Source organism: Hyla sarda, chromosome 5 (assembly GCF_029499605.1).
Source record: "Hyla sarda isolate aHylSar1 chromosome 5, aHylSar1.hap1, whole genome shotgun sequence".
Taxonomy (NCBI): domain Eukaryota; kingdom Metazoa; phylum Chordata; class Amphibia; order Anura; family Hylidae; genus Hyla; species Hyla sarda.
In genome coordinates this window covers 183,760,454-183,785,209 of record NC_079193.1, presented here as the reverse complement: position 1 = coordinate 183,785,209, position 24,756 = coordinate 183,760,454, and the positions used below count along the sequence as shown (strand labels likewise).

Genomic DNA, 24,756 nt, shown 5'->3' with positions numbered 1-24,756 from the left:
AAAAAACATGTTAGCTGTAACAACTAAATACATTTACAGAAGATCTCCAGAAATAAATACACACACACACATTAATATATAATCTGACATGTCATGTATAGGTTATCTGCCGTGGTGATTTGTTCTTTCCCTCTGATATGGCTTTCTCTACTGTAGCCTACAATTCCCATGCATCCATTCCAGGAGGGATTTTACAACCTTTGGAAAAATAACAGCATCTGGATAGCTTGTTTTTTACTTCATGTCATGCATAAAAATGGCATATGACACAAAACAATGACTGTTTAAAGTAATATTCCATTTGGAAACGTGAAAGGCTACTACACACAAAAGTGTAGATCACACCAGGCCTTAGTCCTAACAGTCCGATAAAATGTGTGGCGCACATGCTTTATTCCCTATCAATCAAATCTGACCTTTTCACTGCATTAGCCTATGGAATAAAAGAGTTGACTTTACACTAATGCTTTAATCATGTATAGACAGAAAGCGGATCCAGCACCACGATGTAGGGGCATTTGTTAATTTTTAGCAATACATAAAACAAAGTGATGCATTTAGAGATGAACACCCTAAAATCACACACTATGATTATCGATTAAAATGTATACATTTGTCTTTCCAGCTGATAATCATGGTGAAAGGCTGAGTAAAGTGTCTGATAACTTATGTCCATGTGAAATTTTAGGGTTTCCTCTTTAATAACCATGCAAAAATGTCTAAAATTTTGTTTTCATGTTCTTCTTTATGGGGCACTGTGTGCAGATTGATGGAGGAAAACTAAAAAAATTTATGTTAGCACAAGGCATTAACATAACAAAAAGAAAAAGGTGAAAAAGTCTGAAGACTTCTCAATGCATTGTATTATTCATTGAGGGAGTAATGGTAGATATTGTCTATAGCAATGGGAAGGGAGCGGAAGTAGGAGATACAAGGTGCAGTTAGAAATGAGGTCAAGGAAAACTATCAATAATAAAGACTGTGTAAACAGTGGTAAAATCAGTGAAAAAAAGCCATAAACAAGTTATACATTGGCTTGAAACACTGCTACTTCTTATGCATGCAAACACAAAATGGCCTAAAATGAAGTCACCTAATATGACAGGTTTGTTTTAATCACGTATTTAATCATGTATTGAGTATTTTTCCTTTGTGCCACATATTTTCAATAGGGATCAACAAGTGTTTTAAAAACAAATACACCTTAAAGTGAAACTGTCATCAGATTTTACCCTATATAACGGAGCTCCTACACAGTTTCCATTAGCAGGAGTCCAGTCCTTGAGTGGAAATCATGGAATAGTTCCCACATTTTTCTTTCCCAGGACTTGACCCCTGGTGGCAACACATTATATAGGGAAAATCTTCTCTCTCACTAAGAGCTCAGTGCTGGCTGCAGGTCCTTACTCATGAAGAAAGTGATTTTTAAACTTGTCCAACGCTGTAATGTAATTGTCCTGAAGAAGTCCCAGCTTTCTGTAGTAGTCACCGCTGCTCCAGCTGTAACTACTCCTACGAGGTGTGACTACGAGGTGTGAAGTGGGGGAGCGGAGTGGTGACACTGGCCGTGCCTGGGCTGTCAATCAAGCCTAGTAGGAGAAGATCTGATATTGGGCTCATTGACCTAATGAGAATAAAGCTTTAACAAAATGTAATTGTTTTCTATATATTTATTTATTTATTTATTTTTATTTTTATTTTTAAGAACTGCGCCTGGCAAAAGTTCCAGCATGATCTCCTTGTCTGATGCAGTTAAAGCCACTCATATCCAGTCCTCCACACTCTATGGATGCTTATCTTCCACCTAATGTAACCCTTTTGCTTTATTCTGCTTAGGGGTTCCTCATTATTCTTTCTATATGTAAATCCAATCTAATTCAGCTGATTTCTTACAGTTTTTTTGTCACAAACACTGACTCCAGTGTCCACTTATTTATTCTGTTGTGCTATTGCTTTGAATTTCCTAGCCTGTATGTTTTCCTTTTATAACCCCTCTATTTATTTAATACTTGCACTGCATTTTACACACATTTAACTAAGAACAACCAACATCTTTTGCCATGCTCCCAGGTGAAAAACCAGCATAAGGCTAGGTTCACACTACATTTGTAGTGTACGGGTGTCGTATCCTGTACCCCAGCCGGAACCCCATTCATTTCAATGAGCCAACCGGAGTCAAACGCTGACTCCGGATGGCTCCTTTTTGCCCCGTATACGATTTTACCACCGGACCTAAAACCGTGGTATACCTTAGAGAAACATATAAGGTATACTGTTAGAGAACCATATGAAGGGCCAATAATGAGCCGACCGGTGTCAGTGTTTTTTACTCCAATCGGCTCATTGAAATGAAGGGGGTTTCGATCCGGTTGGGGTATGGGAGCGTCCGGTTTTCGCTCCTCCCAACCGGATCCGGCACCTGTACACTACAGAACATAGTGTGAACCCAGCCTAAGTTTTATCCTCCATTCCATTGACTTAAATGACAACTCTCTTGTTGCAGTCAGGTTTTCATGGGAAACATCCTCTAAGCCTAATGATTCCATAATAATTGCAAAAGGCTGTTTATGCAGGCATAAATGTGGTTCCTCGCACAGTATTTTTTGACAGATTTTCATTCAGTTCTGTTTTGAGCCAAAGTCAGAAGTGACATCAAAAGGAGCAGGAAATATAAAGGAGAGATTTATACTTTATCTTCCTATTGAATTCACTTAATAAAATGAATGAAACATTGCCAAAGAATGCTCTGTGAGAATCACCCCTACATTCATGGCATGCTTCATTAAAGGGGTACTCCAGTGGAAAACATTTTATTTTAAATCAACTGGTGCCAGAAAGTTAAACAGATTTGTAAATTGCTTCTATTTAAAGATTTTAATCCTTCCAGTACTTATCAGCTGCCGTATACTACACAGGAAGCGCTTTTCTTTTTGAATTTCTTTTCTGTCTGCCCACAGTGCTCTCTCCTAACACCTCTGTTCATGTCAGGAACTGTCCAGAGTACAGTGGTCCCTCAAGTTACAATATTAACCCCTTAAGGACGCAGGACGTAAATGTACGTCCTGGTGCGGTGGTACTTAACGCACCAGGACGTACATTTACGTCCTAAGCATAACCGCGGGCATCGGAGCGATGCCCGTGTCATGCGCGGCTGATCCCGGCTGCTGATCGCAGCCAGGGACCCGCCGGCAATGGCCGACGCCCGTGATCTCGCGGGCGTCCGCCATTAACCCCTCAGGTGCCGGGATCAATACAGATCCCAGCATCTGCGGCAGTGCGCGATTTGAATGAATGATCGGATCGCCCGCAGCGCTGCTGCGGGGATCCGATCATTCATAACGCCGCACGGAGGTCCCCTCTCCTTCCTCCGTGCAGCTCCCGGCGTCTCCTGCTCTGGTCTGTGATCGAGCAGACCAGAGCAGGAGATGACCGATAATACTGATCTGTTCTATGTCCTATACATAGAACAGATCAGTATTAGCAATCATGGTATTGCTATGAATAGTCCCCTATGGGGACTATTCAAGTGTAAAAAAAAAATGTTAAAAAATGTAAAAGTAAAAGTAAAAAAAAAAGTGAAAAATCCCCTCCCCCAATAAAAAAAGTAAAACGTCCGTTTTTTCCTATTTTACCCCCAAAAAGCGTAAACAATTTTTTTTTATAGACATATTTGGTATCGCCGCGTGCGTAAATGTCCGAACTATTAAAATAAAATGTTAATGATCCCGTACGGTTAACGGCGTGAACGAAAAATAAAAAAAAGTCCAAAATTCCTACTTTTTTAATACAATTTATTTAAAAAAAAATTATAAAAAATGTATTAAAAGTTTTTTATATGCAAATGTGGTATCAAAAAAAAGGACAGATCATGGCGCAAAAAATGAGCCCCCAAACCGCCGCTTATACGGAAAAATAAAAAAGTTAGGGGTCATCAAAATAAAGTGATTATAAACGTACTAATTTGGTTAAAAAGTTTGTGATTTTTTTTTTAAGCGCAACAATAATATAAAAGTATATAATAATGGGTATCATTTTAATCGTATTGACCCTCAGAATAAAGAACACACGTCATTTTTACCATAAATTGTACGGCGTGAAAACGAAACCTTCCAAAATTAGCAAAATTGTGTTTTTCGTTTTAATTTCCCCACAAAAATAGTGTTTTATTGATATAATGAGTGATGTCATTACAAAGGAGAACTGGTCACGCAAAAAACAAGCCCTCATACTAGTCTGTGGATGAAAATATAAAAGAGTTATGATTTTTAGAAGGCGAGGAGAAAAAAATGAAAACGTAAAAATTAAATTGTCTGAGTCCTTAAGGCCAAAATAGGCTGAGTCCTTAAGGGGTTAATCGGTTCCAGGACGACCATTGTATGTTGAGACCAGAACTCTATGGAAACCTGGTAATTGGTTCTAAAGGCACCAAAATGTCATCCAAAAATAGGAAAAAGTGAGAATTAAAGAAAAATAAGTAGATAACTAATACAGATAAAGCAATTCCTTACATATAAAAGTAATAAAGATCTGCTGGGAGCTGTAAATAACTGTCTATGTCAGTGTTTCCCAAGCAGGGAGCCTTCAGCTGTTGCAAAACTATAACTCCCAGCATGCCCGGACAGCCAAAGGCTGTTCGGGCATGCTGGGAGTTGTCGTTTTGCAACAGTTGGGGGCACCCTGCTTGGGAAACACTGGTCTATGTAGAGGACAGAAGCTTCTTCGGTGTCCTGTACAGTACATGCAATGTCCTAAAAAAGTAACATGGAGCCGCCCTCACCTGGTGTCCAAAGGAGCAGCTAACCGTGGTACAGGTAAAGTGTACAGAACATGTAGTACCTCTCTATACTGTAGGAGGCGCTACCAGACATCAGTCAGTGCATGCACTTCAATAATATAGGTGTTTTACCAGTAAAATGTCCATTCTGATTGGGCAGTTCTTCCAGCCATTGACATGTTCCCCAGATCTGGACTGTCCGTAGCATTGTATGTTGAGTCTGGTTTCAACTTACAATGGTCCAGAAAAGACCATTGTATGTTGAGGCCATTGTAAGTTGAGGGATCACTGTATAAGCAAATCCCCATAGCAAACCTATCCTGCTCTGGACAGTTCCTGACACGGACAGAGGTGTCAGCAGAGAGCACTGTGGACAGACAAAAAAGAAGTTCAAAAAGAAAAGAACTTCCTGTGTAGTATACAGCAGCTGATAAGTACTGAAAGGATTAAGATTTTTAATAGAAGTAATTTACTAAATCTGGTCTACTTTCTGGCACCAGTTGATTTAAAATAAATTGTTTTCCACTGTAGTACCCCTTTAAGTGCAATTTGGAAGCATTAACCCGAATAAACATTACGTCTGGTGGATATACACTTAAAGGGGTATTCCGCCCCTAGACGTCTTATCCCCTATCCAAAGGATAGGGGATAAGATGTCAGATCGCCGCGGTCCCGCTGCTGGGGACCCCCGGGATCGCCGCTGCGGCACCGCGCTATCATTACAGCACAGAGCGAGTTCGCTCTGCACGTAATGATGGGCGGTACAGGGGCCGGAGCATCGTTACGTCACGGCTCCGCCCCTCGTGATGTCACGGCCCGCCCCTTTCAATACAAGTCTATGGGAGGGGGCGTGGCGGTCGTCACGCCCCCTCCCATAGACTTGCATTAAGGGGACGGGCCGTGATGTCACGAGGGGCGGCGCCATGACATCATGCTGCTCCGTCCCCCGTATTGCCCGTCATTACACACAGAACGAACTCGCTCTGTGCTGTAATGATAGCGCAGTGCCGCAGCGGGGATCCCGGAGGTTCTCAGCAGCGGGACCGCAGCGATCTGACATCTTATCCCCTATCCTTTGGATAGGGGATAAGATGTCTAGGGGCGGAATACCCCTTTAAATGGGCACTGTCATGAAATCTAAAAATGTATATGTTGTAGTACTTAAGTACTACAACATATCTCTAATATACTTTAATAAATAAAAACATGATGCTAGCCTCTATGAACAGAGCCTTATAATAACTGTAAAACATTATGAATACCTTTGGCACGTTTTTCAATAGTAGATCACATTTCTCCTCTTCCAAGTGACTCATTTTTATATGGCAGGCCTATAAAAAAACAACATATTTCATATATAACTACCGTATATATACAGTAGTCTTATGCAGAGGTCTGAGAACCTTTCAGTCAAATGACTAGTTGGGATTATTGTCTAAAAGAAGTTACCACAAATCTAAAATTTCTGTCTATTTCTTGATCTTATAATATTTAACCCCTTAAGGGTTCTTATGCAGTGTACTTTATGGTAAAAAAAAAAAAAATCGATGATTGGCAGCAGGAGGCAGGGTCCTAACCCCTGAGCTAGCTGGGATGTAGTATATAATTCTTTAGATGAGATGGCAAAACATTAAACTTTTTAATATACTTTATTGGAAATTTTTATTTAATTTTATTGAAATCATGGCTTATAAAAACACACTACTAGGGGTTCCCAGCTATCCATTATGTACATATAATTTTTGTCTCTATCAACCATATTTCACTAATAAATAGCATATTAAGACTGCTCAATGTCTTTTCCATCTTGTCAAAGGAAAAGAGCATGTCCCTCTCTTGCATGCACTGTGTTGACTTCTCCTCCTCCCTCCCTCACTCTGCTGAATCACTGCTCGTGGGAGGGAGCCTGTCAGCCCTACTCTGTAACCCTTTCCTCTCTGGTTTTATGCTGTACACACACACACACAATTATTATTGGAGATTGCCTGTACTCTACCACCAAAGACAATATTGTGAGTGTATAACTTACGTCTTCCTATGTCATTTATGTGTGTCATCCTTAGTGTGCAGCCCTGTAATGCTGGGACTTGTAGTTTTGGAATAGTTGTAGGTACACTGTTTGGATAACTTTTTTACACCAGCGTCTCCTTCAGCTGTGTGCCTACAGCTTTTGCAAAACCACAACTGGGAGATGTAGTTATGCAACAGCTGGAGGTACACAACTACAACTCACAGCATGCCGAGACAGCTGTTTGGGCATGCTGGGATATGCAGTTTTGCAACATCTGGAGGGCTACAGTTTAGAGACCACTACACAGTGATCTCCAAACTTTAGCCCTCCAGCTGTTGCAAAACTGCCAATCCTAGCATGCCCACACAGCAAACAGCTGTGTGGGCATGCTGGGAGTTGTAGTTTTGCAACATATGTTTAGAGTCAGTTTAGAGACCACTGTATCCCTCCAGATGTTGCTAGGCAACTCACCGGCTTCCGTAGGATCCAGGGAGCGGCATCGCTGCCCCCGACGGTAAGTGGACTGTTGGTTCGCCCGCCCTGTCCGGACTACAGTTGGTGGGCAGAGTGGGGGAACCAAACGTTAACCCCCCGCCAACGCTCTGCTATTTGTCGTCCCTTCTGAACGACCAATAGCATGGATAGCAGGGGTGGCACCCCTGCCACCTCACTCCTATCCCTTCAGGGGGGGGGGGGGGAAATCGGGGGACCGTGGGTGTCTTGGACAACCCCGATCCCCCTTATTTTCCGAGTCACCGGAGACTCGCATGACCCGGAATTGCTGCAAACGCCGGTGTGAATTCACCGGCGATCGCCGACATGGAGGGGGTCTCAGGACCCCCCTGGGCATTTGCATGGGGTGCCTGCTGATAGATATCAGCAGTCACCCCGGTCGGGTCCCTGCCCAGCGCGCGGCGGGGTCGAAATTCCCACAGGCGTACAGGTACGCCCTGGGTTCTAAAGTACCAGGGAGCAAATGCGTACCTGTACGCCCTGGGTCCCTAAGTGGTTAATGCAGGTACTAAAGCTCCCAGCATGGAGCAGAGTGTGCTCCATGTTGGGAGCAGTAGTACCTGCAGTTAACGACAGATCACAGTTGGTGTCAGTCCTGACACCTGTTGTGATCATCCTTCATCCCTGAGATGCGGAACAACTTTCTCCTACGCTCGCATCTCTGCTCTGTACTCCGGCCGGCCGGCCACTCACTCATTCATATTTCCCGCTGAGATCGGTGATTGGCTGCCGCCATCTGGCCAATCCCCACTCTGGGAGGAAAATATGAATGAGTGATGTGAATTTCTATTCACATCACTGGCCGTAGTACAGAGCAGAGATGCGAGCAAAGTATAGAGCCGCTCGGCATCTCTGCTATATTATGGATGATCACATGACACCCGGGGAGATCTGTCTATTAGTACAGGAACTACTACTCCCATCATGGAACAGTGTGTTCCATGCTGGGAGTAGTAGTACTACCTAAACAATATTTTAAAAAAAAAAAATAATAATTTAAAAACACACTACATTTTTATTATTGTCGGCTACATTTTTATTGCCCTGCCCGCCCACATAAATTGACCTGTTTAAAAAATAATAAAAATTTTGTCATAAAAAATATGAATTTGTAAAAAAAAAAAAAATGCAATTTCCACACAGGTAAATGTTGTGGCGTTTTTTCCTTGCATATATTTGGCCACAAAAAACCCAAGTGGAAACTTGCCTTACGACTTCTTGAGCACTAGTTCTTTGAAAATGTGCAATAGTGTTTCTGAGGCAGTGGTACATTTTCTACTGTAGATTTACATGGAAGGGGAATTACAAATTATCAATCTTTGTAAAAAGGAAAATCAATGACCACATAATCAGTGCAGCAAAATCCGGTTTCTTGCCCATGTGATCTGAAATGTAAATTTGTGATGAAGCTACATGCAGATAGCTATGCAGCATACTGCCTCTACACGTTCTTAACTGATCTAGAGGCAAATCAATGCTATTATACATTAATGTGTTATTCTGGTTTCAGCAAAACCTATTTACATTTTTCAATAAGCTTTCTATATTAATTCCTACCATTTTTCAAGATCTCTGCTTGCTCTCATTCAATAGGGACCTTCAATGGTTACATAGAAGATAAATATTATGTCATGTGAAGGGCGCATGTTGTGAACACAACCACGTAGACAGACATTTATCAACCGATTTACCCGAGTTTTTCGCATAAAATTGTCGCAAAAAATTCGCAATTGCGCCACCGTCTTTTTTCATGCGACAATCTGCCACGAGAGCGAGAAAAGCATTTTTATTACAAATCGGCGTACATAAGCGTTTTTACAATTTTGATTTGCCATAGTCAGAAATTTATCAACCACGACACTCGCAAAAAAGTCGCTAAGGCTTTAAAAACCTACTAAATATACCCCAGCCGAACCTTGGCTTAACTAACAGAAGATGACTATTGTTTTCGCTTAGATGAGAAAATACTCCCGCTTTTGCTTACCTGAAAAAAAAACTAACTAAAAAATAGCATACCTAAGCAAACTTTCATAAATGCCCCTCATAGCTTTTACACAATTTGTGTAGTTTATGGCCCCACAATTCTGCAAGTAAAACTGCTATTTAAGGGGTATTCCAGGCAAAAACTTTTTTTATATATATACAGTGGTCCCTCAACATACGATGGTAATCCGTTCCAAATGGACCATCGTTTGTTGAAACCATCGCATGTTGAGGGATCCGTGCAATGTAAAGTATAGGACAGTGGTCTACAACCTGCGGACCTCCAGATGTTGCAAAACTACAACACCCAGCATGCCCGGACAGCCAACAGCTGTCCGGGCATGCTGGGAGTTGTAGTTTTGCAACATCTGGAGGTCCGCAGGTTGTAGACTACTGTAAGAGGAAGTTGTACACACCTGTCCCCGATGCTCCGGCAAGGCCTCTGCTTCCCTGGCATCCTTGCTCTCCGTCACCGCCATCACGTCGTTACGCACGCCGCTCCTATTGGATGACGGGACGGCGTATGCAGCGTCAATGGAGAGAGCCGATGATGCAGGGGATCCCGAAGACGACGCGCCGGAGCCCCGAGGACAGGTAAGTGACATCACCGGACCACACGGGGCTGCCGGATAGCCGTTTATGCGATGGCCCCGACATACAAAAGCATCGTATGTTGATGCTGCCTTCAACGTGCGATGGCCTCTGAGAGGCCATCGCATGTTGAAATGATCGTATGTCGGGGCCATCGTAGGTCGGGGGGTCACTATATATATATATATCTCAACTTGCTCCGGAAAGTTAAACAGATTTGTAAATTACTTCTATTAAAAAATCTTAATCCTTCCAATAGTTATTAGCTTCTGAAGTTTTCTGTCTAACTGCTCAATGATGATGTCACATCCCGGGAGCTGTGCATGATGGGAGAATATCCCCATAGGAACTGCACAGCTCCCGGGACGTGAGTCATCAGAGAGCAGTTAGACAGAAAACTTCAGAAGCTAATAACTATTGGAAGGATTAAGATTTTTTAATAGAAGTAATTTACAAATCTGTTTATCTTTCCGGAGCCAGTTGATATATAAAAAAAAGTTTTGGCCTGGAATACCCCTTTAACCCACAATACAGCGTGGTGTTTATATGATTATATGTTGCTGTAGTTTTGGCCACAATGTGGGATTCCAGCCATATAATACCTGTAACGTGTCCATAATATGACCAGAATGGACATGTATCCCCACAGAGTAAACAATTAACATTTAGACATTATCCGTTTTAACCCCTTATAGCCCATTATTAATAACGGACGTTATTTTGTGACGGGAGAATGAACGGAAGAAATCGTGCATGCACTACTATCTCCCGTTACTATCTTCTGTCACAAAATAACGTCCGTTATTAATAACGGGCTAAAATGGATAATGTAAAAATCTTATAGACTATAATGGGATTTTCTATCGGCCATTTGGGATTTTATAACTGCCGTTTAACAGCCGATTTTCAGGGGTTTTATAACAGACGTTTATAAACGGATGAATTTTATAGTGTGAAAGCAGCCTTAGTATAACATGTATACATTCGGGAATTAACCTGATGTACTCACTAGTTTATTATGTTTGGACCATTCGTCTATAGGGCCTGTCCATATATGCTGGCATATCATTTGGACAATTTGCCAATATGTGGCACATGATTCCTCCAGTCCCTTAGACCACCAAAAAGGTAGCAATCAAAAGAAATTAATTCTCCCCCATTCCTGCCCACAGATGTGTCTTATAGCCCAAAAAAACATGGTGAGGTCCATGCGCAGAATCAGAAGCCACAAGGATGGGAGAAACACCAGAAGAAAAGGTATGGCAAGCCCTGATGTGCCCACTATGACCAACCACAACCAACTTCACCAAGGCATGGTACATACAAAGAGCCAGCACTGCCCCAAGAAGGAATAGACTCACAGACAGACAGCAGTGTTAACCTGATAGGATTCCCCATCCCTAACACGTCAGCAGTAGCCCACACCGTCGGGCACCGGCAGGTACACTAGCCATGGACAGACACCCTGGGCAGGCTGGAGGACATCCGCATCCTAGTAGTTCTTCAGCTTCGGGTTTCCTCTGCTTGTCGGGCAGTAAGAGGCAGGTGGGAGGCTGGTTGGGTCAGGCCAGGATGCTGGTCACCGCTGCCCAAAAAGGGCTGACAAATCCTAGGTGCCAGGATGAAATTCTCAGTCACCATGGCGACCTGGGATTTCTCATGCCCTGCATTATACAAAGAATAACATTTATTTGCTGAAACCAGAATATTCCTTAATGGTCTATTCACACGTACAGTATTCTGCGCAGGTTTGATGCGCAGGATTTTCTGCCGCAGATTTCAATGTAAACTGAATGACTGAACACAGCTTGAAATCCTGTGCATGAAATCTGCGCAGAATACTGTTCCCACGTACAGTATCCAGGATTTGAAGTGGCACATTTAAAGCTGTGTTTAGTCATTTAGTTTATATTGAAATCTTCAACAAAAAATCTGCAGCTTCATATCATGCGCCTCAATATAGGCTACTCTACATGTGAATAAACGTACAGTAAATGGGAATCCTTAAAGTGTAAGTCAAAAGTTGTGAGCCTGTGCAATCTCCAGCATGGGGATACCTAGGCCACGCTGGGCGGTATATTTGCAACCATACCACGCTCTAAAGTTCTGCACAAGAGTCACGTTTATCAGAAAGTGGGCAAGTTGAGCGGGGTATGTATCGCCCTGCTTGGTCTGTGTCCACGCTGGAGCTGAAGAACCCACAGGCTTATATCTTTGGACATGCGCTGCCATTTTCTACTTCTCAGACACATTGCACAAACAGTACTTTCACACCACAATTTGCCGCATAGAGTTTTACAGACCAAACATAGTCTGCTTTCTACTACATTTGGGTAATTTACTGAACATATACATTTACAGTGGTCCTAAAGCGTGGCTGGCTAGCTGCACCTTAGGGTCCAAGTCTGACACGTATACACTGGAAAAAATGACTATGTTCAGGCTTAAAGGACATCTGCAGCATTATAACACTTATCCCCTATCCATAGGATAGGGGATTAGCATTTGATCATGGGGGTCCGACCGCTGGGACCCTGCGATCTCCTGAATGGTGCCCCCACATAAGCGCTCAGTGAGAGCACTAATGCGCGTAGCGTCGACCTAGAGAGGAGAGGTCCACGGTAAGCCCCCTCCCCATACAGCTCTATGGTAGAGATGGGGATGCACGAACGCTGCCTCCCCCATAGAACTACATGGAGGAGGCTTGTCAGCCGCAACGTCCTGCTGCGGTCAGCACGCCTCCTGCATGGGAGTGCCGCAGCAGAGCCATGGCCACGTGCAGGAGATCGCAGGGGTCCCAGCGGTCGGACCCCCACAATCAAACACTTATCCCCTTATCCTGTGGTTGGGGGTAAGTTGTTTTCAGCCACAGATGTCCTTTAAGTCTATAGGGCCGATGCATGGATACGTTGGCATCCCAATGACAGGATACAAACAATGGTGTGAAAACATGCCATGGGAGGTGCCAGGGATTGGGATCACTGCAGATTCTAGATGGTTAATGATGCAAAGTTAAGCTCCCGTTCTTCAAGGGTTAACAGCAGCAATATGTCACTAGAGCACTGTCAATAGTCAGCAGATACATGCAAGATTGGACTTGAGAGGCATAGAGACGTTAGAGCCGTCCTACCGCACTGTGTGACTGATCTCCAGCTTCTCAAAGGTCGCAGTTATGTGTTCCTATAGAGACTATCACTGAAACGACTGCTCACCTCCTCTCCGGAACCTGTCTCGGTAGGTAGAGTCTGCTTCGAAGAGGACTCGGAAGAAAGCTTTCATTACATTCCTGACTGTACTGCCATAAAGTGTGCCACTGGACTTCATGCGCATGTGCAGGTTACCGCTGCGCTTCCTGTCTCTGTACGGCTGAGCGTTGTGTGGAAAGCGTGACTGGTTGTAGTAATACTAAGCCGCGGCTTCACTGCAGTAGTAATAGCGCATCTAATAGTTCATTGACAACAATTGACATATCTGTTTAGGGCAGTGTCTCCCAACCAGTGTGGTCCCAGCTGTTGTAAAACTACAACTCCCTGTAGGCCAGGACAGCTGCATTATGGGAGTTGTAGTTTTGCAACAGCTGGAGGCACACTGGTTGGGAAACATTGTTTAGGGTAAAAAAAAATCTCCTATTGGCTCAATATGTTTACAATGCAGATGTGTCATACGTCCCCTCCCCCACCCCCAATAATAACCGCTTTAATAATATCCTACAACAGTGGTCTCCAACCTGCGAACTAGAGATGAGCGAACTTACAGTAAATTTGATTCGTCACAAACTAATCGGCTCGGCAGTTGATGACTTATCCTGCGTAAATGAGTTTAGCTTTCAGGTGCTCCAGTGGGCTGGAAAAGGTGGATACAGTCCTAGGAAAGAGTCTCCTAGGACTGTATCCACCTTTTCCAGCCCACGGGAGCACCTGAAAGGCTAAGCTGAACTCATTTATGCAGGATAAGTCATCAACTGCCGAGCCGAGAAGTTCGTGACGAATCAAATTTACTGTAAGTTCGCTCATCTCTACTGCGAACCTCCAGATGTTGTAAAACTACAACTCCCAGCATGCGGGCATGATGGGAGTTGTAGTTTTGCAACATCTGGAGGTCTGCAGGTTGGAGACCACTGTCCTACAATATGGAGAGGTTTTACCTTCAGCTGTCCGGGCATGATGGGAGTTGTAGTTTTGCAACATCTGGAGGTCCGCAGGTTAGAGATCACTGTCCTACAATATGGTGAGGTTTTACCTTTGGCTGTCCGGGCATGATGGGAGTTGTAGTTTTGCAACATCTGGAGGTCCGCAGGTTGGAGATCACTGTCCTACAATATGGTGGGGTTTTACCTTCGGCTGTCCGGGCATGCTGGGAGTTGTAGTTTTGCAGCAGCTGGAGGCACACTGGTTGTGAAATACTGGTTAGGGTAAAGATCTCCTATTGGCCCAATGAGGGGCATTGATCAAAACTGAACTTGCTTTTAGTTGCGGGGAAAGTGCTGGCCGTGCACCCAATTTGTCAATTCAGACTCTGATGAATGGTTAAATGTAGCAGAGCCGTGGCGGGCTGTGCAACAATTGTATTAAAAGTCACGCGCACCTTAATACAATTGCCACATAGAGGGATATAGGGCAGGGTTGAATTGCCCTGTAATTTCTTCTAAATCTGGTCCGTGCGACTTTTCACAGGAAAGTCGCACTTGATAAATTAGTGACCACTGCACAAAGTGATCTAAATCAGATCCCTTTATGGTATCAAAAATTAAACAGTCTACAAGAAATGTCGCAGGGGAGCAGCCTTTGACTTTTCCTGAGACAAATTTAGATGAAAAAAGCTGTTAAACAGCTCGATAAATTCCCCTCAATGGGGGAGATTCATCAAAACCTGTCCTGAGGAAAAGTTGCTGAGTTGCCCATAGCAACCAATCAGATAGCTTCTTTCATTTTTCAGAGGCCTTTTCAAAAAAGTGAAGCAATCTGATTGTGGACGGGTTTTGATAAATTTCCCCCAATATGTGTACAACGCAGATGTGTCATACGCCCACCCCCAATAATACCCCCCTAATAATATCCTACAATATGGTAGATATGCAAAAATAGAAAAGCGGCACTCCATGTGATTCTTTATTCACCCATCAGGTTACAGAAAAGAGCTACGCTTCGATTTCTCTGTGAAACCTTTCTCAAGCAAATACAAGTGCTACCCCATTTCCTTTAATATGATCCTGATCTGTGACATCAGCAATAATATTTAGCATAATATAGTCATATAAACAAACGTGATATCACAGTAATCCATATACAGTGCATTTTACATCCTCTAACTATACATAGATCATCCAATCGCGCCTCCGAATGTATGTTCAATCCAATCATTATATAATCACCTACAAAAAAGTGGGCAGTGACTCCACATATCTACATATACAAAATTCACTCCTCCTCGTCCCCGTAAATTCTCGCGATAATTTAGACCAGTGCGGAAGTGAAATAAGCCTATCTATCCACCTACCGCCATGGGAACCCTCATTGATCAGGGAAGTCTCCCAGTGCATGTATATTAAAGAGAGTACAACAGGACCAATATCCTTTATCAATTATGTATCTATAACTCTATATATTCATGATCTGCATACTGCCCCACACCCCGACCGAGCATCTACGAGACAAAGCAACCTTATGGGCGAATATCATGAGACAATTAATACCCAAAATGCTAATTAATAAGTTAATTACAATACATTATAAATAATATTACAACTTGTGATATTGAAATATGTTTAATAAAATAACATTTAAAGACACGAGTGCCCCAACATCACCCACATAGATATAATTATATCCTATATCTAGCCCATGGATTTTACACTAAGATGGACGTCACAGGTGTGTATACAACACTCCACACGGCCCATGCTACTAGGTAATATGCCACACTCATGGCCTTTGTGTCTGATCCGGTGTGAGGTGGTTTTTTGCGCCCCCGTAGATCCATGCGTCCGCTTCTCCCCCAGCTCTCCGAACATTTCCGAAGCTAGAACTGGGGGAGGGCAGAGCAAGGGGAGAGAGAAGGTTCACGCCCCCCTCCCTCATCTCCCCTCCCCGAGCTCGGCTGGACGCAGATCTCTATGGCACGCCCCCTCCCTGAGGACATAGATCGCTACGGCAGGTCCCTCCCTCATCTCTCCGAGCTGAGGACGTAAATCTCCATGGCAGGTCCCCTCCCTCATCTCTCCTCCCTGAGGACATAGAGCAGTGCTCCCAATGAGCTCTATGTGTAAAGGGGGACATACTGCACTGGCTAAAGGGGGACATACTGTACAGGCTGAAGGAGGACATACTGCATGGACTAAAGAGCCCGTGCAGTATGTCCCCCTTTACACATAGAGCTCATTGGGAGCACTGCTCTATGTCCTCAGGGAGGAGAGATGAGGGAGGGGACCTGCCGTGGAGATCTATGTCCTCAGCTCGGGGAGATGAGGGAGGGGACCTGCCGTGGAGATCTATGTCCTCAGCTCGGGGAGATGAGGGAGGGACCTGCCGTGGCGATCTATGTCCTCAGGGAGGGGGCGTGCTGTAGAGATCTGCGTCCAGCCGAGCAGCCGAGCTCGGGGGGGGAGATGAGGGAGGGGGCGTGAACCTTCTCTCTCCCCTTGCTCTGCCCTCCCCCAGTTCTAGCTTCGGAAATGTTCGGAGAGCTGGGGGAGGAGCGGACGCATGGATCTACGCGGGCGCAAAAAACCACCTCACACCGGCATCGGGGACACATATCTATATCCCCCCGGCTGCAGTATCCGGCCCCAATAGCCTGATGTACACATTCAGGTGTATAAACCACGTTCTCAGCATGTATATCACATTCAGACCTCCGTGGGTGCATATATACAAACATTGCATTGGGCAATAGGTTCTATAGAAATTAATAATATCATTCTAAAGTACTAGTAGAATAGGTAGGCCAGCTCCCCACCAGGGTCGGCGTTAGGGCAGGGCATCCCGGGCAGTTGCCCAGGGCCCCCATCCAAAAGAGGGCGCCCGAAAAGCTTTAGGGCATTACTAACAATACTGCATTTTGCACATAGTAAAATCGCTGCGTTTTTGCCACGATTTTGCGCAAAATACAGTATTCAAGGCCTAACGCACTAACACTCCTCCCCCTGTCCTCAGCATTCTGGAGGAGCGCTGCTTGCGCTCCACTGACAGAGGTCACCACGCTCGGAGGAACACGGCAGGCAGCTCTCCACTAATAGTAAACCCCCCCTCCTCACGTCCTCATCATACTTAGTGGAGGAACGCTGCTTGTGCTCCACTGGCCAGTGGCAGATCCCTCCCCCGCCGCGATATGTGTTGCACTGCTCAGAGGCAATCGCTACTTCCGATGTTCCGATCAGCTGGGACGCAGGAGGAGGTCTCCTTACCTCTCTCCGCGGCATCCAATCGGGGTTTAATTGCTCCAAGCCTGAGCTACAGGCTTGAGCAATCGAGCCCCTATCTCGCTCATCCTATGGCTTTGCAAGGATCAGCATAAGAGATCAGTGTGTGCAGTGCTATAGCTCCCTATGGGAGGTATAGCACTGCAAAAAAAAAAAAAAAAAGTTAACAATGGTCATTTAACCCCTTCCCTAATAAAAGTTTGAATCACCCCCCTTTTCTCATAAAAAAAAACTGTGTAAATAAATATAAAAATTAACATATGTGGTATCGCCGTGTGTGTAAATGTCCGAACTATAAAAAATATATCATTAATTAAACCGCACGGTCAATGGTGTACGCGCAAAAAAATTCCAAAGTCCAAAATAGCGTATTTTTGGTCACTTTTTATATCATAAAAAAATGAATAAAAAGCTATCAAAAAGTCTGATCAACACAAAAATGGTACCGATAAAAACTTCAGAACATGGCGCAAAAAATGAGCCCTCATACCAGCCCGTACACGGAAAAATAAAAAAGTTATAAGGGTCAGAAGATGCCAATTTTAAACGTATAAATTTTCCTGCATGTAGTTATGATTTTTTTCAGAAGTACGACAAAATCAAACCTATATAAGTAGGGTATCATTTTAACTGTATGGACCTACAGAATAAAGATTATGTGTAATTTTGACCAAAAAATGCACTGCGTAGAAACGGAAGCCCCCAAAAGTTACAAAATGAAATTCTTTCTTCAATTTTGTCGTATAATGATTTTTTTTTCCGTTTTGCCGTGGATTTTTTGGTAATATGACTAATGTCACTGCAAAGTAGAATTGGTGGCGCAAAAAATAAGCCATAATATGGATTTTTAGGTGCAAAATTTAAAGCGTTATGATTTTTAGAAAGTGATGAGGAAAAAATGAAAATGCAAAAACGGAAAAACGCTGAGTCCTTAAGGGGTTAAGGACATCCCTGTGTTCCGAAAGATCTTTTCGGGACACAAGGATGCCCCCATTAACTCTCTACGGCCCCGCATTAACTTAAAAAATGCAGGGGCCGCCGGGAAATAGGGCACGCTTGGACGTCACTGACATCCAGTGCGTGCGCCCATAAGAATGGAGGCATGGATCTGGCCAGCATAGTAAGTTACCAGCGGCACGTTAGCTTTGGTGCTCCGACTACGGCTACTCCGGTCCCGGGACCTACTGCTGTGGCCTATAAGCCAGGAGGAGCGGTGGTTGGAGCACTGAAGCAGGGCAATACATAGACATACATCCTCCAGCCATACACTGTATGTGGTTGGAAGCTGTATGTCTGTGGGGGAACATACTGCCAACCTAATGTGGGGGAACTATACTGCCAACCTAATGTGTGGGAATTATACTGCCAACCTAATGTGGGGGGAAACAATGCTGCCAACCTAATGTGGGGGGAAACAATGCTGCCAACCTAATGTGGGGGAACTACAACCTAATGTGGTGGAATTACCGTATACTGCCAACTTAATGTGGGGGGAACATACTGCCAACCTAATGTGGGGGAACTATTCTGCCAATCTAATGTGGGGGAACTATACTGCCAACCTAATGTGGAGGAACTATACTGCCAACCTAATGTGGGGGAACTATACTGACAACCTAATGTGGGGGAACTATACTGACAACCTAATGTGGGGGGAACTATACTGCCAATCCATTGTGGGGGGAACTATACTGCCAATCTAATGTGGGGGGGAACTATACTGCCAACCTAATGTGGAGAAACTATACTGCCAACATAATGTGGGGGAACTGTGCTGCCAACCTAATGGGGGGGAACTGTGCTGACAACCTAATGTGGGGGGAATTGTGCTGACAACCTAATGTGGGGGGAACTGTGCTGCCAACCTAATGTGGGGAAACTGTGCTGACAACCTAATGTGGGGAAACTGTGCTGACAACCTAATGTGGGGGGGAACTGTGCTGCCAACCTAATGTGGGGGGAACCGTGCTGCCAATTTAATGTGGGGGGGGGACTATGCTGCTTACTTAAAGGGGTAGTCCACTGCCCCATCGTTCAGAACATTTTTAGCATGCCAGGGTCGAGCGAGAGGTGGGAAGGGGGGTGACAACAGCTGGAGGCACAAAATGGGTTTGGTCACCGGCAGATCAACAGATGTTTCCGGCACGAAAATTCCATTTTCTGTGTCCACACAAAGAAAGAACACGTTCTTTTTTTTGTGCGGAGTCCCCACAGAATGCATAGCTGTCTATGAGACGGCGCATTCCTGTATGGTCCTAGTGCCAGCATATTATGTCAGTGCCCTGCAGTTTGCGGAATATCTGCACGGAGATTCTCCATGTGGACATTCTGTCTTTGAACATAGCCTTATAGTATATGTGGGCGCTATTACTGATAGGTAGCATTGAGAAGATAACTCTTTATCTGTGTGCGGTGACTATTACAAGAACAAGGTGATAGTATTAGATTGGGACTACATGGCAAAAATGGGTCACACAGTCAAAGATCGCAATGTTGTTCTCCTTGAATCATGCTGAATCTCAGCTAATGTAAGTAAATGTGGTCATACGTAGAGAAATCCAGCGCCAATGAGTTCTTGCTCTTTAGGTGGTTCCTGTGACCATACATTTTATGATTTTGTTTTGCGCTGGATTTCTTGTCATTACAAGTTGCTGTTGCTGCACAGCTGTCCGTGCACTTCGTTCTTGCAAAGGGGGGAGCTGAGCTGATCTACACTAAATGGGGTGACATTGTGACCCCCAAATTACCACAGCCACAAATTCATCCTGGATTAAATAATTACGTTTGCCATGTTGTAGTCACAGCCATTTGTGGTTTGCAGCGCTATCTTATTTACTCACATTAGCTGAAATGCAGCACAATTCAGGGAGCGCAACATAGTGATCTTTGGTCACGCAATCTGGGGGCCCCATTTTTCATTTTTGCCCAGGGCCACACTTAGTCTAAAACCGGCTGTGCTCTCCACAGGTGGGTCCCATCCACAGCACGGCAGGTGTATGGCAACACCAAGGATCCAATGGAAATAGAAGCAAAAGCCAGAATGGATATAGCAAAGTGCAGAGTCCCGTTTATTGCAGTAAAAGTCAGAAGACACAAATGATGAACATGAAATGACGCGTTTCAGGGGTCGCCGCCCTTAGTCATGACTGAGGGCGGCAACGCCTGAAAAGCGTCATTTCATGTTTATCATTTGTATCTTCTGACTTTTACTGCAATAAACGGGACTCTGCACTTTGCTATATCCATTCTGGCTTTTGCTTCTATTTCCATTCTAAAGTACTATCCCAATGTGTATTATATTCCATAGTCACTTCAGTGCCGCACTGCATAGAGATTAGGGGTAAAAAATTATACACAGGTTATAGTAAATAAATTATTTATTATTATAATAAATTAATAATTACTATTTATTATGGTAAATAGGTTGCAATGTGGGAAATCCATTGGGATATCAGGTAAGTATTCAGTCCATACGTGTTTTCCATCATACGCTGTAAAAAAAAAAAAAAATATGTATCAATATAAAGGTAATTACAGACTATATACATCAGAAGTATCATTGACAACGACAAAAATAAAGGGCTTTATCAAAGGGCATGTCACCAATCACCTTATTATCTTTATAAGAATGGTTGTAGAGAAAAGTCAATGGGGGAGATTTATCATTATTTGTCTATTGTAGACACAGATCTACCCCTTTACACTGCTTGTCAAATTTACACTCTTGCTCAAAATTTACTAAAGTAGTGCACTCCTTTCATAAATTTTGTGCAAATATAGAAACACCCCCCCCCCCTCTCTACGGTGCACTCCTTCTCTACCGCACACTTCACAGAGCTGTGGCATTTTCCTGCGGTACACTGCTTACATAGCTAGAAGTGCTGGAGCAGCAGTGTGCGCTGAACAAATCTCTGCACAATAGTAAAATCATAAATCTTTATAAAGTACACAGAGGGGGAGATTCTCAAAGAATTTAGCACCAAAAAAAATAAATTTTGGTGCGAAAAGTATCGACCACATTTTCAAAGAGTTTTGTAGCACGGTTTACACTGTTCATGTCAGTTTTGTAAGAGTGTGAGAGTCCAGTTCACATCAAAAATTTCCCACCAGCTTTTTGATAGTGTAGAAATCACAGAAATGGTTGTAGTTTTATTGTTTGTTTGTTTTTTGTTTTTGTTTTTTGGGGGGGGGGGGAGGTGTTATGTAAGTAATTATTTAAAAAATAAATAATTATTATTGAAAAATGTTATTAAAAAAAAAACATATATTTTTTTATTTTTAGTTTTTTTCTTGCACTCATATTTAAGCTCAGAAATGTTTTATTTATACAGTTATCGCTTGACTGGTCAATGGTAACCATGGAATATTTCGTGAGATGTTTCCACCAGAACTTTCTAGGATGTAAAAAATTTGGCGCAAGAATAGACAATTTTGGCACAAAAAGGTGTGAATAATATCGCTGGAACAGAAATTACAGTAGTTTTTGAGAATCTCCCCCAGAATGTCTGGGTTTAATAAATATGTAATTTTGCTGAACAATCTGTCCCCTTACCTCTATGACAGTGTTTACCAACCAGAATGCCTCAAAGTGTTGCAAAACTTGGCATGCTGGGAGTTGCAGTTTTGTAAAAGCTGGGGGCACCCTGGTAGCAGAAATTAGTGTGCGACATGAGTATGCAGCAGAGCTGAATTGTGTGATTATGTGTAAGCATGACCACGCACACACACAACTCTGCTACATACACATGATCACACACTCAGCTCTGCTACATTCAGACACTCAGCTCTGCTACATACACATGATGACACTCAGCTGTGCTGCATGCACACAATCACTCACTCAGCTCTGCTGCATACACACGATCACACACTCAGCTCTGCTAGATACACGCACACACTCAGCTCTGCTACATATACACACACACTCAGTTCTGCTACATACACACAAAAACACACTCGGCTCTGCTACATACACACATTCACACACTCAACTCTGCTACATACACACACTCACCTCTGCTACATACACACACACTCAGCTCTGCTACATACACACAATCACACACTCAGCTCTGCTACATACACAAACTTACACACTCAGCTCTGCTACATACACACTCAGCTCTGCTACATACACACAATCACACACTCAGCTGTGCTGCATGTACACAATCAGTCACTCAGCTCTGCTACATACACACAATCACACACTCAGCTCTGCTACGTACACAAACTCACACACTCAACCCTGCTACATACACACTCACACACTCAGCTCTGCTACACACACTCACACACACATATACATAGACCTAACAGCTGTACCTCCTTCTCCCTCCATGCACACACAGTGGTATATTCTTAATTGTATGGTCACCATGGTTACACTACACAGGTGCAATCGCTCTCATCATGAACAGCAGGAGTTTGAATTTTACACAGTTTGAAGTTTGCACTGTGTCAGGAAGTATTTCAACCCCATTATAACCTGGCGTATTATCCTGAGTATCGGGTTAGACTGCGGGTGAAGGGTGATCACAAGTGGTCCATAAACATTGCATTGTTTTTAAAAGGTATATGGAAAGGTTTTAAGTACCCCAGAGATAATCTGACTAGTGGCAGAAGCATCTGTCACTTTGGTAGGTGTGCTCTATATTTGCATTAAAAATGTCGGCAATGCGCAAAGTTTGACAGTGTAAACAAACCTTGCGCAGATAATAAATGTGTCTACATTTTTTGCTCCACAGTGCATGAACAATAGAAAACATCAGAAAATGTTCCACCAAGAAAGATACACAAAAAAGACGCAAAGAGTGACATTGCTCAAAACTATTTGTCAAAAAATAAACATCAAAAAGGGGTAAAATCATTGATCAATCTCCCCCAATGTTCACAATATGGTAGGGTTTTACTGTGTATTCAGGAGAATCAATCAAAGAACATCAAACAAAGAAATTATAAACAGGAATGGAGCATGGCCGAGGAGCTTCTCCAAAATAAAGTGTGGACATATGTATGGATTTTATTAGACAATGTGCTATGCATAAAAGAGCCTTTCTAGCCCGAACTGGGCTCTTTGTTAGGCAATACAATACAATAAAAAAGTTCATGCTTAACAACATGCACATTGAATTAGCTCCAGGTCACCGTAACATGAAACGGGACTGGAAAGGTCAGATAATACTAAAATCAAATACATATATGTGTAACGCCGAGCTCTCCGGGTCCCCCTGCCTCCCCGGAGTGCTCGCGGCATCACTCTGCTTGCAGCGCTCCGGTCGGCGCTACTGACCGAGAGCGCTGCTACCTTGTCACCGGAGGGGATGCGATCCAAGGGACGGGTCGTGCCCACTCACGGATCGCATCCCATATCACTTCTCACCTGCCCTGTCCTTCCTCTGTCCCATCCCGGCGCGCGCGGCCCCGCTCTCTAGGGCCCGCGCCGGCTCTCTGAAGTTTAAAGGGCCAGTGCACCACTAATTGGTGCCAGGCCCAATCAAGTTTAATCACTGCCATTTCCATATAAACCCACTTTCCCTTCCTCTCCTTGACGGATCTTGTTGCCTAGTGCCTAGAGAAAGCGTTTCCAGCGTGTCCTTTGCCTGTGTTTCCAGAACCTTTGCTGTTGCCCCTGACTACGAACCTTGCCGTCTGGCCTGACCTTCTGCTACGTCTGACCTTGCCTTGCCTTGTCCTTTTGTACCCCGTCATCTCAGCCGCCAGAGGGGTTGAGTCGCTACCGGGTGGAACGACCTGGGGGTTACCTGCCGCAGCAAGTCCATCCCGCTTTGCAGCGGGCTCTGGTGAATACCAGTAACCCCTTAGACTCCGTTCCCCTGGTACGGCCCACGCCATCACCTCTCTGGCACAGAGGATCCACCTCCAGTGTCCTCACCATCCGCCCGCCCGGATCCTGACAGTAGATCTGGCCATGGATTCCGCTGAGGTGCCGCCACCAAGCCTTGGAGACCTCACCTCCGTTGTGGCCCAACAGTCTCAACAGTTAGTCCAACAAGGACATCAGTTGTCACAACTGACTGCAATGGTTCAGCAACTTCTGCCTCTACAGCCATCTTCTCCGCCAGCTCCTCAACTGCAAGCTGCCACTTCCAGCACCAGAATCCGTCTTTCTCTTCCGGACAAGTTTCATGGGGACTCTAAGTTGTGCCGTGGCTTCCTGACCCAGTGTTCTCTGCACTTGGAGCTGTTGGCTGACCAATTTCCCACTGAATGGTCAAAGGTGGCATTCGTGGTCAGCTTACTCTCTGGAAAGGCATTGTCTTGGGCCACTCCGCTTTGGGACCGCAACGATCCTGCCACCGCTTCAGTCCAGACCTTCTTTTCAGAAGTACGCTCTGTCTTTGAGGAACCAGCCTGGGTTTCTTCAGCCGAGACGGCTTTGTTGAACCTAGTCCAAGGAAACTCTACTGTGGGTGATTACACCATTCAGTTTCAGACTCTTGCCTC

The 24,756-nt window shown here is 44.1% G+C and overlaps 1 protein-coding gene and 1 long non-coding RNA gene across 3 annotated transcripts in view; one reads left to right on the top strand and one right to left on the bottom strand.

Annotated features, from left to right (window-relative positions):
- The window catches only part of LOC130273673 (uncharacterized), a gene marked incomplete in the record, with an annotated part of 157,308 nt that extends 144,012 nt beyond the window's left edge, over positions 1 to 13,296 (bottom strand). The window contains 2 exon segments of one of the 2 annotated variants that reach the window (XM_056520854.1): positions 6,037 to 6,105; positions 13,085 to 13,296. In XM_056520854.1, coding sequence (XP_056376829.1) covers positions 6,037 to 6,090 — 54 coding nt within the window. 2 annotated transcript variants of the gene reach the window in all.
- Positions 12,983 to 23,314, top strand: LOC130273674 (uncharacterized). The gene is made up of 3 exons (XR_008844081.1): positions 12,983 to 13,106; positions 21,621 to 21,733; positions 23,037 to 23,314. It is a non-coding gene; the product is annotated as an uncharacterized LOC130273674 (long non-coding RNA).
- Positions 23,315 to 24,756: the final 1,442 nt, after the last annotated feature.